This window comes from Vulpes vulpes, chromosome 7 (assembly GCF_048418805.1).
Source record: "Vulpes vulpes isolate BD-2025 chromosome 7, VulVul3, whole genome shotgun sequence".
NCBI lineage: Eukaryota > Metazoa > Chordata > Mammalia > Carnivora > Canidae > Vulpes > Vulpes vulpes.
The window spans coordinates 18,694,305-18,712,140 of record NC_132786.1 but is presented as its reverse complement, the minus strand read 5'-3'; the positions used below and the strand labels follow the sequence as shown (position 1 = coordinate 18,712,140).

General features: G+C 45.6%; 1 protein-coding gene across 2 annotated transcripts in view; it reads right to left on the bottom strand.

The window, feature by feature from the left end:
* ZNF398 (zinc finger protein 398) overlaps nucleotides 1–13,146 on the bottom strand; it is a 37,510-nt gene extending 24,364 nt beyond the window's left edge. The window contains exons 1-3 of one of the 2 annotated variants that reach the window (XM_072764973.1): nucleotides 12,854–13,145; nucleotides 12,063–12,284; nucleotides 9,276–9,671 (exon numbers count right to left, since the gene is read on the bottom strand). Coding sequence is in view for 1 of the 2 variants with exons in the window: in XM_025993866.2 (XP_025849651.1) it covers nucleotides 9,276–9,671; nucleotides 12,854–12,877 (420 nt within the window). In the remaining variant the exon portion in view is untranslated. Of the gene's footprint in view, nucleotides 1–9,275; nucleotides 9,672–12,062; nucleotides 12,285–12,853 lie in introns of both variants that reach the window. The other variant, XM_025993866.2, reaches the window with a different exon arrangement.
* Between the last annotated feature and the right edge of the window lie 4,690 nt (nucleotides 13,147–17,836).

The following is a 17,836-nucleotide window of genomic DNA, read 5'->3' as shown; positions in this document are numbered from 1 at the left end:
CAATCAATATGATTCATCATATCAGCAAGAGAAAAACCAAGAACCATATGATCCTCTCATTAGATGCAGAGAAAGCATTTGACAAAATACAGCATCCATTCCTGATGAAAACTCTTCAGAGGGTAGGGATAGAGGGAACATTCCTCAACATCTTAAAAGCCATCTACAAAAAGCCCACAGCAAATATCATTCTCAATGGGGAAGCACTGGGAGCCTTTCCCCTAAGATCAGGAACAAGACAGGGATGTCCACTCTCACCACTGCTATTCAACATAGTACTGGAAGTCCTCGCCTCAGCAATCAGACAACAAAAAGACATTAAAGGCATTCAAATTGGCAAAGAAGAAGTCAAACTCTCCCTCTTCGCCGATGACATGATACTCTACATAGAAAACCCAAAAGCCTCCACCCCAAGATTGCTAGAACTCATACAGCAATTTGGTAGCGTGGCAGGATACAAAATCAATGCCCAGAAATCAGTGGCATTTCTATACACTAACAATGAGACTGAAGAAAGAGAAATTAAGGAGTCAATCCCATTTCCAATTGCACCCAAAAGCATAAGGTACTTAGGAATAAACCTAACCAAAGAGGTAAAGGATCTATACCCTAAAAACTATAGAACACTTCTGAAAGAAACTGAGGAAGACACAAAGAGAAGGAAAAATATTCCATGCTCATGGATTGGAAGAATTAATATTGTGAAAATGTCAATGTTACCCAGGGCAATTTACACGTTTAATGCAATCCCTATCAAAATACCATGGACTTTCTTCAGAGAGTTAGAACAAGTTATTTTAAGATCTGTGTGGAATCAGAAAAGACCCCGAGGGGATCCCTGGGTGGCGCAGCGGTTTAGCGCCTGCCTTTGGCTCAGGGCGCGATCCTGGAGACCCGGGATCAAATCCCACGGTGGGCTCCCGGTGCATGGAGCCTGCTTCTCCCTCTGCCTATGTCTCTGCCTCTCTCTCTCTCTCTGACTATCGTAAATAAATTAAAAAAAAAATAAATAAATAAATTAAAAAAAAAAAAAGAAAAGACCCCGAACAGCCAGGGGAAATTTAAAAAAGAAAACCATAGCTGGGGGCATCACAATGCCAGATTTCAGTTTGTACTACAAAGCTGTGGTCATCAAGACAGTGTGGTACTGGCACAAAAACAGACACATAGATCAATGGAACAGAATAGAGAACCCAGAAGTGGACCCTGAACTTTATGGTCAACTAATATTCGGTAAAGGAGGAAAGACTATCCATTGGAAGAAAGACAGTCTCTTCAATAAATGGTGCTGGGAAAATTGGACATCCACATGCAGAAGAATGAAACTAGACCACTCTCTTTCACCATACACAAAGATAAACTCAAAATGGATGAAAGATCTAAACGTGAGACAAGATTCCATCAAAATCCTAGAGGAGAACACAGGCAACACCCTTTTTGAACTCGGCCACAGTAACTTCTTGCAAGATACATCCACGAAGGCAAAAGAAACAAAAACAAAAATGAACTATTGGTTCTTCATCAAGATAAGAAGCTTTTGTACAGCAAAGGATACAGTCAATAAAACTCAAAGACAACCTACAGAATGGGAGAAGATATTTGCAAAGGATGTATCAGATAAAGGGCTAGTTTCCAAGACCTATAAGGAACTTCTGACGTATCGGATAAAGGGCTAGTTTCCAAGATCTATAAAGAACTTATTAAACTCAACACCAAAGAAACAAACAACCCAATCATGAAATGGGCAAAAGACATGAAGAGAAATCTCACAGAGGAAGACATAGACATGGCCAACATGCACATGAGAAAATGCTCTGCATCACTTGCCATCAGGGAAATACAAATCAAAACCACAATGAGACACCACCTCACACCCCTGAGAATGGGGAAAATTAACAAGGCGGGAAACCACAAATGTTGGAGAGGATGCGGAGAAAAGGGAACCTTCTTACACTGTTGGTGGGAATATGAACTGGTGCAGCCACTCTGGAAAACTGTGTGGAGGTTCCTCAAAGAGTTAAAAATAGACCTGCCCTACGACCCAGCAATTGCACTACTGGGGATTTACCCCAAAGATACAGATGCAATGATACGCCGGGACACCTGCACCCCGTGTTTATAGCAGCAATGTCCACAATAGCCAAACTGTGGAAGGAGCCTCGGTGTCCATCAAAAGATGAATGGATAAAAAAGATGTGGTTTATGTATACAATGGAATATTACTCAGCCATTAGAAACGACAAATACCCACCATTTGCTTCAACGTGGATGGAACTGGAGGATATTATGCTGAGTGAAGTAAGTCAATTGGAGAAGGACAAACATTATATGGTCTCATGCATTTAGGGAATATAAATAATAGTGAAAGGGAATATAAGGGAAGGGAGAAGAAATGTGTGGGAAATATCAGAAAGGAAGACAGAACATAAAGACTCCTAACTCTGGGAAATGAACTAGGGGTGGTAGAAGGGGAGGAGGGCGGGGGGTGGGGGGTGAATGGGTGATGGGCACTGAGGGGGGCACTTGATGGGATGAGCACTGGGTGTTATTCTGTATGTTGGTAAATTGAACACCAATAAAAAATAAATTTATTTAAAAAAAAAAAAGAAAAAAAAAAGATCAGCAAGGACTAAATCTAAAGTGGTGGCAAGAATGAGGAGTAGCCATCACTGGACCAGAATTTTTGATAAGTTTCTCACTGAGACACAGAGGACAGGCATGTGCTAGGGCCCAAGGCGTGTAAGGAAGCTGCAGCTCTGTGATACGCACAGGAGGGACTACAGTTGAGGAATCCAGAGAATTCCAAGCTCAAAGCTGGCAGACACATGGAGCAGGAATAAAAGTGATGACAGCTGCAGTTTGAAGGTCTGTCTTTGGAAGAGCAGGGATCCCTCTGCTGTCATCCCAGAAGCAGAGTGACGATTTACCCAAAAGCTGACACCATACATATCACCTCTAAGGAAATGGAATAGCTTCCTGGAGACGTTCTGTGAACCCAGGGTGGGTGTTGACAACACAGAACTGCCTTACTCTGGCATCTTGGTGGTCCTTGTGCTCCCTACTAGCTCGTTGCCACGGTAACTCAAAGCAAAGCCCACCTACATCTAGCATCAGTAGAGACAGCTCTCTCTTATTAAGAAAAGGTCTTTTGATTAAAGAGACTCACATGGTGGCAGAGAAAACAGGCCTCCTATAATTGACCTATTAATCAGTTGAATCCTTCACTTATCAATATACAATCTAACAATACTCAGTGTTTAAAAAAAAATTACAGCACCAAGATGAACAAACACTACAAACTATCCTAGAAGGAAAAAACCACAATGAACTAACAAATCAAACAGACCTCTAATATGTATTCCCAGAGAAATTCAAATATTGCATCCATTAAAAAAAACTCAGGCTACTCAAAAAAAAGGAGCTAGAAATATTCTTGAAAATTAAATATGTAAAAAAAAAGAGAAAAAAAAGAAAATTAAATATGTATTAAAATGATTAGAAAGACTGGAAAGAAAGATTAGGGAACTCTAAAAAGGTGAATAACAAGAAGAGAAAGTTAGAGACAAAGATGATGATCCATCTTTCCAGAAAGGGGAAATGAGGATGAAATACTATAAAAATGGAATTATGGAAGAAAAGTTCCCAGAGCTGGAAAGACCCATTTTCTGACTGAAAGATCATACCAAGCACCTGACACAAATATTAAAAAACCTACCTCCAGACACACCCTCAACACATTTTAGAAAAACAAGTACAAATGGAAGATGAAAACTTCTAGATGGGATCCCTGGGCGGCTCAGCAGTTTTAGTGCCTGCCTTTGGCCCAGGTCGTGATCCTGGAGTCCTGGGATCGAGTCCCACGTCAGGCTCCCTGCATGGAGCCTGCTTCTCCCTCTGCCTATGTCTCTGCCTCTCTCTCTGTGTCTTTCATGAATGGAAAAATAAAATCTTAAGAAAAGAAAGAAAAAAGAAAAGAAAAGGAAAAGAAAAGAAAGGAAACTTCTAGAGAGAAGAAAATTGATTTCTTACAAATGGGTTTGATATTCATTTGGAATACAAAAATATTAATTTGGAATTGATTTGGCATAAAGGTTTTTATCAATGGTATTTCATGTTATGAGACAAAGGATCAATCCCTTTCAAATTCTGCAAGAGGGATGCCTGGGTGGCTCAGGGCTTGATCCCACAATCCTGGGATCGAGTTCCACATCGGCTTCCCTGCATGGAGCCTGCTTCTCCTTCTTCTTGCCTGTATCTCTGCCTCTCTCTGTGTGTCTCTCATGAATAAATAAATAAAATCTTAAAAAAAAAAAAAATCTTAGAGGGCAGCCCCGGTGGCGCAGCAGTTTAGTGCCACCTGCAGCCCGGATGTGATCCTGGAAACCCGGGATCGAGTCCCATGTTGGGCTCCCTGCATGGAGCCTACTTCTCCCTCCGCCTTTGTCTCTGCCTCTCTCTCTCTCTCTCTGAATGAATAAGTTAAAAAGAAAAACAAAATTAAAAAAAAAAAGACCATAGGTCCTAAAATTTCTAAGATAAAAAAAAAAAAAATCTTAGAGAAATGGAGTATCATTCAGCCTTAAAATGGAAATGCTGACACACTGTAACACAGGTGAACCTGAAGGGTGTTATGCTGAGTGGAATAAGTCAGTCACAAAGGGACAAACAGTGTAGAATTTCACTCATATGAGGTCCCAAGAATAGTCAAATTCACAGAGATAGAAAGCAGAAGGTTGGCCCCAGGGGCTGGGGCAGGAGGCTTAGGACTCCTTAGGGCTGGGGCTTAGTGTTTGATGGGGATGGAGTTTCAGTCTGGGAAGTTCTGAAGATGGACAGTGGGGATGGTGGTCACACTTTACATGAATGTACTTAATGCCACTAAACTGTACATTAAACATTGCAAAAATGGTAACTTTTATGTTGTATTTATTTTACCACAATTTTTTTTTAAAGATTTTGTTTGAGGGGGGAGAGAGAGAGCACGAGCAGCAGGGAGGGGCAGATGGAGAGGGAGAGGAAAGGCAGGCTCCCCACCAAACAGGGAGATAGGTCCTCGGGCATGGGACGCAATCCCAGGATCCTGAGATCATCACCTGAGCCTTGGGCAGGCTTTTAACCAACTGAACCACCCAATTTTTTTTACCACAATTTAAAAAATTGAAACTGGGGTGTCTGGGTGGCTCAGCAGTCAAGCATCTGCCTTCGGCTCAGGGCCTGGTCCCGGGGTCCTAGGATGGAGTCCCACATCGGGGATGATCTCTACCAGCAGAGAGCCTGCTTCTCTGTCTGTGTCTCTGCCTCTTTTTCTGTGTCTCTCATGAACACATAAATAAAATCTTTAAAAAAAATTAAATTAAAAATTAAAAAATTGGGATCCCTGGGTGGCGCAGCGGTTTGGTGCCTGCCTTTGGCCAGGGCACGATCCTGGAGACCCGGGATCGAATCCCACGTCAGGCTCCCGGTGCATGGAGCCTGTTTCTCCCTCTATGTCTCTGCCTCTCTCTCTCTCTCTCTCTCTGTGTGACTATCATAAAAAAAAAAAAAAAAAATTGAAAATTGAAACTAAGAAGAAAGCTGTGGAAAAATTATTCTGATCTTGGCCCTCAAAAGGACAGAGTAAGAACATTTTCAACAAAGCAAAGACACAAACTTTACTTCCCACATTTAAAGCCAGTTAATCTTCAGTATATTCTAATTTCATGAAGAAATCTTTAAGAGGGACACTGGGTGGCTCAGTGTTGAGTGTCTGCCTTCAGCTCAGGGTGTGATCCTGGGGTCCTTGGATTCAATCTCTGCAGGGAACCTACTTCTCCTTCTGCCTATGTCTCTCTCTCTCCCTGGATCTCTCATGAATAAATAAATAAAATCTTTAAAAAACACCTTTAAAAAACATCACATTGGGGATCCCTGGGTGGCGCAGCGGTTTGGCGCCTGCCTTTGGCCCAGGGCGCGATCCTGGAGACCCGGGATCGAATCCCACATCGGGCTCCCCGTGCATGGAGCCTGCTTCTCCCTCTGCCTGTGTCTCTGCCTCTCTCTCTCTCTCTCTCTGTGACTATCATAAATAAATAAAAGTTTAAAAAAATTAAAAAAAAAAAAAACATCACATTATTTTATATATGATTTCGGAGTTTAAAATGGAGAGGTTACATATTTTTTTTTTTTAAGATTTTATTTATTTGGGATGCCTGGGTGGCTCGGTGGTTGAAAGTCTGCCTTTGGCTCAGGTTATGATTCTGGAGTCCTGGGATCAAGTCCCACATTGGGCTTCCTGCATGAAGTGTTTATCCCTCTGTCTATTTCTCTGCCCACCCCCCCACCCCCCCCGTGTGTGTGTCTCTCATGAATAAATAAATAAAATCTTAAAAAACAAAAAAAGATCTTATTTTTGGGGGGGAGGAGCAGAAGGGGAGGGAGAGAGGCAGACAGAGATGGGGAAGGAGACTTTCAAGCAGACTCCCCACCGAGCACAAAGCCTGACATGGGGCTCCATCTCATGACCTGAGCCAAAACCCGAGAATCTAAATGTTAAGACATTATTATGTCTTATTAAGGTAAGATAATGGATACACACTTTAACTTACCTTCTCTGCTAATTTTGTGGCAAATACTAGTCTAAATTGTCCCACAGAAGTCCCAGAGAGGCTGCAGACACACAAGTGAAACACACTGGGGAAGGTTCTCTGTCGGATGTGAGCTGATGTCCCTCCCTGCATGCCTGGACAGAGGCATCGGTCATCCTTCTCTCTTCCCACTCACTCTTCAATTTGCCCCCTTTCAGATTTCTATACCCCCCTCCCCCCCATCCTCACCCTCCCCACAGGGCAAGAGAACTCTTGGCAAGGTCACCAGCTAGGTCTCTGTTGCCAAATCATACTCTGTCCTCATCTTTCTAGACCTCTTAGTAACATGAACCAAAACGACAACTCTCTCCTCAAATGCTTTTCCTTGTTCTGTGACCCCACATACTTTCCAGTCTTGTTCCCACCTCAGTGACCATTCCTTTTCAGCCTTCTTTGCTGGCTCTTCCTGCTCCGGGGCATGGTCTTTGGACTCTTTCTCCTGCTTCTCCACTTTCTCGCCCGAGGCAATCACTTCCAGCCTCATGACTTACAACATGATCTGTGCACCAATGACTGCCAAATATTTCTCATCTTTGAGCGGCAGAGACCACTTACCATCATATGTCACAGTCATCTCAAACCTACTGCTGCCAAAAGAGAAGTCCTCATTCCCTCCCACTCCTCAAGACATATCCCATCTCAGTAAATGCCACCACATTCCAGCCGGTTCTTCAAGCCAAAAGCCTGAGTCAGTAAACTTGAGGTAGGAAAAGCATATGCTCTGGAGCCAAATGGGTAACGATATCACTCTATTATTTGTATTTCTGAACTATATGATCTTGGGCAAGTTAGGTTTCTTATGAAAATAACTAAAGCACTGAGAACATTAAGTTCTAGGTGCATTATCATAGAGTAAATTTACAAAGATCATTGTCCTTCGTTCCCCATTTGCTAATTCCCATCAGTAACTCCAAACCCATCAATTCCACCAAAGGTCCTGAACCTGTCCACTGCTCGTCTCTACCACTGCTACCCTCACCCAACCTACTCTCATCCCTCCCACTATTACAGCTGCCTACTGCTTCTGTTCTTACCACCTTGACCCACTCTCCACAGAGCAGCCAACGTGATTTGTTCAAAATATAAACCAGATAGAGCTCCTTTGCTTAAAACCTTCAATTTCTTAAAAAAAAAAAAAAAAAACCTTCAATTTCTTTTTTTTTTTTAAAGATTTTATTTATTTATTCATGAGAGAGACAGAGAGAGAGAGAGAGAGAGAGAGACACAGGCAGACCCTCTGCCTGTGTCTCTCATGAATAAATAAATAAAATCTTAAAAAAAACAAACAACACTTCACTTTCTTTCCATTACACCTACAATAAAACCAATTGTTCTCCTTGGCCTCCAGATCCTCTACACATCAGTGACTCACATCCCCAATCGCATATTAGACTCCACTATGGAGCTGTAAATACTATTAATGTTTAGGCCCCATCTGGGACCCACTAAATTCGAATCTCTAGTTGTGATACCCACCAAAATGTAAAGTCAGGGCTGAAAAACACTGCCCTGAATGACCTGACCCCTACCCACTTAAATAGGCATATGCCTATCTGTTCACTACATACCAGTTAATGGGCCTTTCCACATGCCCTTCAGGACTTTGCACTGGGCGTTTGTTCTGCCTAGAAAGCTTTTCCTAGATCTTCTCACAGCTGGGTCCTTCCTGTCATTCAGTCTCAGCCTAAATATTAGCATCTTTATGATAGCTTCTCTGAAATCCCACATAAAATAAATCACCAAATAGCACTTTTATTTTTTATCTACACACTTAAATGTATTTATTTTATCTTTCTTTCTCCACTAAAATACAAGCTCCAGGGACTCTTAAATGAATTGTTCAATGCTGTGCCTTTAGGATACAGATATGGAGCAAACAGTATGTGCTTAAGGAAACTAGCTGCCACAAAGCTGTACTCCATGGCTTAAGAATACATGGCTTAAGAATTCCATGGCTTTTGGTTTGTGGGCTACTCCCTCCAGCAGGGCCAGGCCCTAGCACCACAGCAAACTTCTGTAAAAGATGCTAAGGGACAGATCACGTTAATCCTAGATCTACAGAGAGCCCCAAACCCTTATATTTACTCTACAGCTCTTCCCTCTTCCTCCTTTTTTTCACCAGAACTAGAACAGATTCAGACAAGCTGATTTAAATGATACTTAGTTTCCACATCAAGGTTGTGGCAAGCAGGTTAACAAAGAAAAAAGTGACTCCGCAGTAAAGAGTAGGAAAAAACGTAAGAGGAAAAAATCTATCTGCCAGGTAGTCAACTTTGAGTTGGAAAGAGTTTTCCACTGGTGCCTGGGTGGCTCAGCCAGTTAAGCAATTGCCTTCAGCTCAGGTCATGATCTCAGGGTCCTGGATCGAGCCCCAAGTCAGCAGGGAACTTGCTTCTCCCTCCTCCTCCCCCCACCCCCACTCTCATGATCATATTTGTTCTCATTCTCTCTCTCAAATAAGTAAATTTTTTTTTTAAAGGAAAGAATTTGACACTTCAAATTATCGCTACACTGAATGCTACACAAAATGCTTCCCAAATCGGTAAACAAAAGCCACCTCACCTTTCCTTTAGCCAGATTGGCCAACACCGTCCCTTCCTCCCAGTCCAAGGACTAGGGGCACCACTTTCCATCAACAAGTGAGGGAATTACCTTCGGGATATCTCCTTTAATGCCGGGTGGCAGCCGCAGAATCCAGAAGTTCCTGTTCCTCAGCAGGTTCTCCAAGTTCTCCAGCCGCCTCTGCAGCAGTCCATACTCCTGCAGCAGGGTCCCCAGCACAGCCCACTTGCCCTCCAGTTGGTTTCCAAGGTCAGCCACCGTCTTTTCACAGCTGGCTAGCTTCTTCTCTGCTGTCCCCGTCCGTCCTTCTAGGTGCAAGAGTCGCCGGCTGTGGACCTCCACCTTTCTTTCGATAGCCTGCACAGCTGCCACCACTGTCCACAGGGAGATGGCCGCAGTCTGCAGGTGTGACTCATTTGCTGCTGGGGGCGTGGGAAGAGGAAGGGGCTGCAGCGACGTAAGGCATTCGGAGTCCCATTCAGAAGTCTACATGCAGTGGAGAGATGAGACAAGGCATTGAGTGTCGGAAGGAGCTCTAATGCAAACTGAAATCAAAGGAGGACTGGTTAACCGGTTAACCAACTGAGATTACTCTAAATATCGTTTTCGCACTGCCTCCATAAGCTTCATCTTAATGGGACTCATCAGCATCGAAAGCCAAGAGAACTGCTTTGGTGGTTCAGCGATGAATTAAGTAAGTAAATGAATGAAACTGGATCAAGAACCAGCCTGGCATATTCCCTGGGATGCCAGGCCCTAGAGCCAACTGTCTGGAGGCTCAGGTTGCTGCTGTACCCTCTATTTCTGGAAAAGGCCTAAGGGCACCAGATCTTTCCAGGTTTCACTGAACTCACTGCCCTCTGATAAGCCCTTTATTGATTTATGCTCTGGCCCTGTCCACCACCCTGCTTACAAACCACAATCATACCACTCAGTAATAGTTAATTAAGTTGAGAATGCTGGGTATGAAGAAAACATGATGGCTATTGTCAAATATTTGATGGCTATAAAACAGAAGGCAGAACAGACTTGTTTAATATTATACTGCCTTTACTCCAGAGGGCAGAACTAGAAACAACATGGAATTTTCAGGCAGGCAAACTCTGGCCTATATAAATAATTTTTGAAACTAGATCTCTCCAAGAACATTACAGGCTGTCCCGTCACTGAAAATGCTACTAAACAAAAAGTATATTAAAAATAAATTCCAACAACAAATAGGAGGTTGGACCAGAATGACCTCTACAGAGCCTTCCAACTCCATGCATCTGAGAACATCCTCCTGACCACAACCTCCCATCTCTCCAGCCCACTAGCTACTTGCTCTGACCATGTCTTTTGCTCCAGGCTGGCAAGCCTGTTCCAGGCTTTCTTTTCTTCCTCAGCTGATCATTTCAACCACCTTCAACCCCTTCTGTCTCACAGGCTCCAGCTCTGAAACGATCTAACTGTTCTTTCTCTCTTCCTGTAAGCAGGCTGCTAAACCGTACTAAAGAAAGTACCACAGCAGAGAGAACCAGTGTCACCAAACACCACTGGTTTCTGGGCTCAGCAGGAATTCAGTGCTGCCTGGTTCCCCCCAAGCTTCTCTTCCCATTCCATAACATGGCCACTACAAACCCCCAGCACACTCCTTAAACTTCTAGTACAGTGCTTCTCAAACTAATGTGCAATAAAAATCATCTGGAGATTTTGCTAAAAGGCAGACTTTGATCCAGGAGGTCTGGGAGGAGAATCGAGATTCTGTGTTTTGATGCTGCTGGTGTGGGGAGCATACATGAACACTCAGGCTCTGGTCCACTGCAGAATCCCTCAATTCTGGGGGGACAGGCCTCCTCCTTTGAGAAGAAAACTGGAGTAATGAGACTGAAACTCTTTTAACTTTCTCCATTTTCCCCCACACCCGTTCCCACTTCAAACTTGTCACTGACTTAATCCATGCTTTCTCCCTTCCCACAGGAACGTTTCACCCTGTTTATTTTTTTTTTATTTATGATAGTCACAGAGAGAGAGAGAGAGAGAGAGAGAGAGAGGCAGAGACACAGGCAGAGGGAGAAGCAGGCTCCATGCACCGGGAGCTGGACGTGGGATTCGATCCTGGGTCTCTAGGATCGCGCCCTGGGCCAAAGGCAGGTGCTAAACCACTGCGCCACCCAGGGATCCCGTTTCACCCTGTTTTAAAAAATTTTTTTTAAATTTTTATGGTAGTCACACACAGAGAGAGAGAGAGAGAGAGAGGCAGAGACAGACGCAGGCTCCATGCACCGGGAGCCCGACGTGGGATTCGATCCCGGGTCTCCAGGATCGCGCCCTGGGCCAAAGGCAGGCGCCAAACCGCCGCGCCACCCAGGGATCCCTCTCACCCTGTTTAAAACGAATCTCTCCACTTATGCTCTGAATGCCAACTCCTTCCACGTTTTTAGGGACATTGTTCTTTTCTCTTATTTTATGGTATTTCAATCTCTCCTGATTCTTGTAAGACAGACCAGCACTATTCATTAGGGTGGCCACGTGTGGCTACTGAGCACTTGAAATGTGGTTATTTTGATTGGGATGTGCAGTTAGGGTAAAGTACACACCAGATTTTGCACACTTAGTATGGGGGAAAATGTAAAATTTCATTAAGTTCTTCATATTGGTTACCCACTGAAATATTTCGTAACCATTGGGTTAAATAAAATACATTAAGACTAATTCCAACAATTCCTTACTTTTCGAATGTGACTACTAGAAAATTTAAAGTTCTATTTGTAGTTTCCATCATATTTCTTAGATAAGGTTGGTATAGAGACGTGATCATCTCTACCATATTAAAAATCGGAAAAAAAGGAAAACAGGTCCCAGGGCAAAGGCGGTGTTCCCCTCTGCTCTACTCACCTCACTGCTACTGTTCCCTCTTTTCCCTTCCTTCTCATTCCAGGCACTCCTCAACTGCCCATTCGGGCCCCTGACCCCCTGAAGCGGCTCTCCTTGGGGTGACCAAAGGCTTCCTTCCTAGCTGACAATCCCACGGCATGCTCCGTGGCTCCCGTGCGCAGGGCCTCTCTCGGGCGTCTGTGCGGCCCCAGCAGCTGGGAGACCGCCTGGCAGGCTGCGGGCCTGCGGGAAACAGCCGCGGAATGAATAAACACACGGAAGCTGCTCCCACCCTCGGAACCCGCGCCGCTCGGGCACAGCGGCCTCCGGCCTGGCGGGCACGGTCAGACCCCCGGCGCTCCCGCAGGCCCTCCTCCCGCCGGCGGCATCTGCGGCTGCGCGAGGCTCAGGTGCAGCACCCACCGGGATGTTCCGCCGGGACTCCGCGCCGAGTATGGCCGAGCCAAACACCAGACCGAGCGTCTGGCCCGGGCCGCGGCCGTAGGGGGGCCGAGCCCCTCTGCTCTCACTCCTTTTTGATGAGCGGAACATGCGCTCTCCGCCCCACACGTCCAAACGGGGAGGGGGCGCCCTGGGGCTCGCACCCGCCGCGCGGGGACTTGGCGATGGGGGAGGGGGCGCCCTCCCAGCCGCGAGCTCGGCGTCCGCGTCCCCCCCGGAGCCTCGGGCCCCTCCCGCTCAGCGGGACCCCGCAGCGCCGGTGCTCCGGGGCCCTGCGGGTCCGCGGCGCAGCGCCCTTAGCGCCCCGCCGGCCCCGGGCTCGCAGCGCTCGGCACCAGGGCCGCCCTTACCGGAGCCGGGGCCGCCTCGGCCATGGCCCCGCGCTGTCCCGCCCGGAGTCTCCGGAGTCGCTGGAGTCGTCGCCGCTGCCGCCGCGCGGCCCCACGCAGGCCGACCCCCGCCTCTCGGCCCTGCCTTCCCCGCCCGGGCTCGCGCGGCTGCTCGGGGCGCGGGGACGCAGCGGAGGCACGGCGGCGGCCGGTGGAACCAGGGGGCGGGCAGGCTTAGCGGCGCTCGGCCCGCAGCGGCCCCTCAGCTGGCGCTGTATGGGCACCGAGCGCGCCCTGGGAACGGCTCCGGCCTAGACGCCCCGCAGGCCCGCCCGCCCGCCGCCGCCGCAGCGCGCCCCCTGCCGGCCCGGCGGCCGCTTCCGCCCCGGCGGTGGTTGCGCCGCGCCCGAGGGCTGTTTGGTCACCCACCCGCCCCGCCTCCCCCAGCCTTGAGCGGAACGGGGCTTGGGGCCCAGCCCCCAACCCGGGCTCTTTCTGGGGGAGCGCGTTTCTTCCTGAAGGCCCGGTGAGCGGGCACCGCCCGAAGGGAGGCGCTCCGGCGGGAGGGCGCCCGGCTTGCAAAGGGGGCAATGGGCGGAGTGCGAGTGCTCAACCGGCGGGGGAGGGCTGGTGCATTGTGCTAGGGGCCCAGTCTGTGACGGAGAGACGTTCGTCTTTTGCAGAAGTAGCAAATGTGGCTAGCGAGGCGAAGACCCGCCTGGCCCGGTTGGGACCAAAACTTAAATCGACAGTCGTCTTCACCCCTCGGATTATTGAAGTTGTGGCTTGCTGGGTCTGTGCTAGTGCGCAGGAGAGAGCGAGCCGAGCGAGCGTTAAGTTACCTCTGGAGGTTGCGTGTTTCAGGTTGACAAAACCAGTGTGTGCTTGCAGCTACGATAACCACATAACCCTGAGTTTCTAGCACAGTCCTCCTTTCAGCTCAACAGGAGTGGAAATCCTCCCAAGCCTGTACTTCAACAAGTGAATCAAGCCCATGTCCATCACAGCCAAAGTAACAAATCACAAAAGTATGAGAACCATCCTGGTGGGGCACCTGCTCTGAGCACGCAAGCTGTTTCTTATTTTAGACTGCTAGCTATACCGGTAGTTTGAAGTCAGCCTGAAAATATATTTTGGCCAAATGATGAAAGTGTGCTAGTTAAAAATTGCTATTTTCTAAATGCAAATGTTACCATAACAAAATGAACTTGTAGAAAGAAAAGAAAAAAAACCCCACAAACCTTCTTAGAAAGCAAATTCATTTCTATGATTTTATTGTTAAAAACGCAGTAGTTAAAATATTAAAGTTTGACCTTCTAAGACAGGAACAGTGATGTCTCAACTCTGGCGACTACTGGAGGCTTTTAAGGCCATTAAACCGGCTCATTTGCATTACTAAATAAAATATTTTCAAAAAAATAAATAAATTAATTAAATAAATAAAATATTTTCAACTGAGCTTCATGGTAGTAAGGCTACTTCTGCTGGCATGATATGGTAGTGCTGCCACCAATTTATTGTGTTTCTTCCTCTAATAGGAAATTATGATACTTTGTTCCTTTTTAATTCTTTTTTTTTTTTTTTTTTTTTTTAAGATTTTACTTATTTATTCATAGACACAGAGAGAGAGGCAGAGACACAGGGAGAGGGAGAAGCAGGCTCCATGCAGGGAGCCTGATGTGGGACTTAATCCCGTGTCTCCAGGATCACACCCCAGGCTGCAGGCGGCACCAAACCGCTGCGCCACCAGGGCTACTCCCCTTTTTAATTCTTGACCTTGATAACTTCTTAGGCCATGACAAGATTCCATTGAAACAATTTCATCCACTGAAGTTTTGTGTACTTTCGAGAAGATACATGATATTTTCAGAAGCAGATTTAAGATGGTTGTATTTGTATTTTTAAATTCTAATATTCTGGTCTGTTCTTGATACACAATCACTACAGAAAAATTTGTCCTTAAAGTTTGGATCTAGAAATACAACACTGAAGCAATTTAAATTTACTTTTCAAGTTAAGAAAGTAACCAAAGTTTCCATCTGTATCTTAGCTTTCCTTGTATGCACACCAATTTCAGCGTCTTCCCTGGAGTAGAATCGAAGGAAGATGTTTTCAGCAGGAATAGTCTTGCAGGGCAGCCCTGGTGGCTCAGCGGTTTAGCGTCGCCTTCACCCCAGGGCCTGATCCTGGAGACCCAGGATTGAGTCCCATGTCGCGCCCCCTGCATGGAGCTTGCTTCTCCCTCTGCCTGTGTCTCTGCCGCTCTCTCTCTCTCTCTCTCATGCATTAAAAAAAAAAAAAAAAAAAAAAAGGAATAGTCTTGCAGGAAACACTCTTTTTAAAAACAAATATTTTAGGGTCCCTGGGTGGCGCAGCGGTTTGGCGCCTGCCTTTGGCCCAGGGCGCGATCCTCCTGGAGACTCGGGATCGAATCCCACGTCGGGCTCCCGGTGCATGGGGCCTGCTTCTCCCTCTGCCTATGTCTCTGCCTCTCTCTCTCTCTCTCTCTGTGTGACTATCATAAATAAATAAAAAAAAATAAAAACAAATATTTTATCGGACAGCCCCGTGGCTCAGCGGTTTAGCGCCATCTTCAGCCCAGGGCCTGATCCTGGAGACCCGGGATCCAGTCCCACGTTGGGCTCCCCACATGGAGCCTGCATTTTTTTTTTTTAAGCAAATTCTTAGCTTTATTTTTTTTTATTTTTAATAATAAATTTATTTTTTATTGGTGTTCAATTTGCCAACATATAGAATAACACCCAGTGGAGCCTGCACTTTTTAAATACTTTATTTATTTATTCACGAGAGACAGAGAGAGAGAGAGGCAGAGACACAGGCAGAGGGAGAAGCAGGCTCCATGCGGGGAGCCCGATGTGGGACTCTGGGATCTTGCCCTGAGCCGAATGCAGACGCTCAACCACTGAGCCACCCAGGCGTCCCAATACTTACACTCTTAAGGCACATCAATTTATTCAGCAAGTTCCAATAAACAAACCGCTTTCTATGTAACCAGCTATTGGTTATTAACAGGTCTTGTTATGTTGGTAATGTTCTCTGAGAAATACAAAATTAAGGCCTTATCGATCAACCTTTGAGAGATATAATAGCTACTTTCCACCTTGTTTAAATATCTTGTATATATATATATGCATGTGGCAATTTCACAATCTCTTGTGTATTGTATAATTTGACATTGGCTGTAGAAAAATTATGGAAGTAGTCTACAACCTTTCTGCTTGCAGCCCGTCATTTTTTTTTTTAATTTTTATTTATTTATGATAGTCACAGAGAGAGAGAGAGAGAGAGAGGCAGAGACACAGGCAGAGGAAGAAGCAGGCTCCATGCACCGGGAGCCCGACGTGGGATTCGATCCAGGGTCTCCCGGATCGCGCCCTGGGCCAAAGGCAGGCGCCAAACCGCTGCGCCACCCAGGGATCCCAGCCTGTCATTTTTTATTACAACTTTTTAAAAAAGGTTTTACTTATTTGACAGAGAGTGAGAGAGAGCACAAGCAGGGGGAGCAGGAGAGGGAGGAGCAGGCTTCCTGCTCGGTGCAGAGCTCCATCCCAGAATCTTGAGATCAGGACCTGAGTGGAAGGTAGATGCTTAACTGACTGACCCACCTAGGAGCCCCATTATTACAACTTTTAAAGCTATAGCCATTTTCTAAATATAAAACTGGGGATCCCTGGGTGGCGCAGCGGTTTGGCGCCTGCCTTTGGCCCGGGGCGCGATCCTGGAGACCCGGGATCGAATCCCACGTCGGGCTCCCGGTGCATGGAGCCTGCTTCTCCCTCTGCCTGTGTCTCTGCTTCTCTCTCTCTCACTGTGTGCCTATCATAAATAAATAAAAAATTAAAAAAAATAAATATAAAACTGAAGGATGTAAACAAACTACAACATGTTTGTGCTCATAGCCTTTACCATATTTGTTGTATAGTCAATGATAATTTTGTGCCTTTGTCTACTGATTTTATATTCCATAAATATTTCTCATGGTCAGATTCACTGTGTGAGACACAAGAATCTTTCATCAAGTAAGGAAGGTTATCTTCTGTATTGTTACACCTAAAAAATCAAGGTTAATTGTTCCAATCTTGTGTCCAAATGTCACACCGTATATTTTGGGAATACATTTAACATTTTCATGAATCTTTTTGTGCATAACAAAATATAAACCAGGAAAAAGGTTTTGGGAATGTTTTCTTAAATAAATCAATATTTAGAATCCATAGCTTAGGGCAACCCTCTCGGCTTTCCTCCCTCTTTGGGAACTTTGTACTATCACTCAATAAACTTTGCTTCACTATCATTCAATAATCCTTGCTTTGCTACCATTAACAGCAACAAAAAAATAGAATCCATAGCTTTGGCAAATTTCAAAAATCCTTTCTCTTCCACTACTGAAATGGTGGAAGATAATCTATTACAATCATTTCTAAAAGCTTTAAAAAGCATTAGCTTTCACAGATACCAAACTACGAGGTAGTTTTGTAAAAAGAATTCTTGAAAAGTTCATTGTTTTTTTTTTTTTTAATAATACCTTTTTAAAAAGGATTTTATTTATTTATTCATGAGAGAGAGAAAGAGAGAGAGAGAGGCAGAAACACAGGCAGAGGGAGAAGCAGGCTCTATGCAGAGGGCCTGATGTGGGACTCCATCCTGGGTCTCCAGGATCAGGCCCTAGACTGAAGGTGGTGCTAAACCACTGAGCCACCTGGCTGCCCTGTTTTTTGTTTTTTGTTTTTTTAAGACTTTATTTATTTATTCATGAGTGACACAGATAGAGAGAGGCAGAGACACAGGCAGAGGGAGAAGCAGGCCCCATGTAGGAAGCCTGATGTGGAACTCGATTCCGGGACTTGATGCCGGGACTCCAGGATTATGCCCTGGGCCGAAGGCAGGTGCCAAACCACTGCGCCACCCAGAAATCCCGGAAAAGTTCATTGTTTAGAGAGAAAAAAAATGTATTTTGGATGTCTCATGTTATCTAAATGTTCT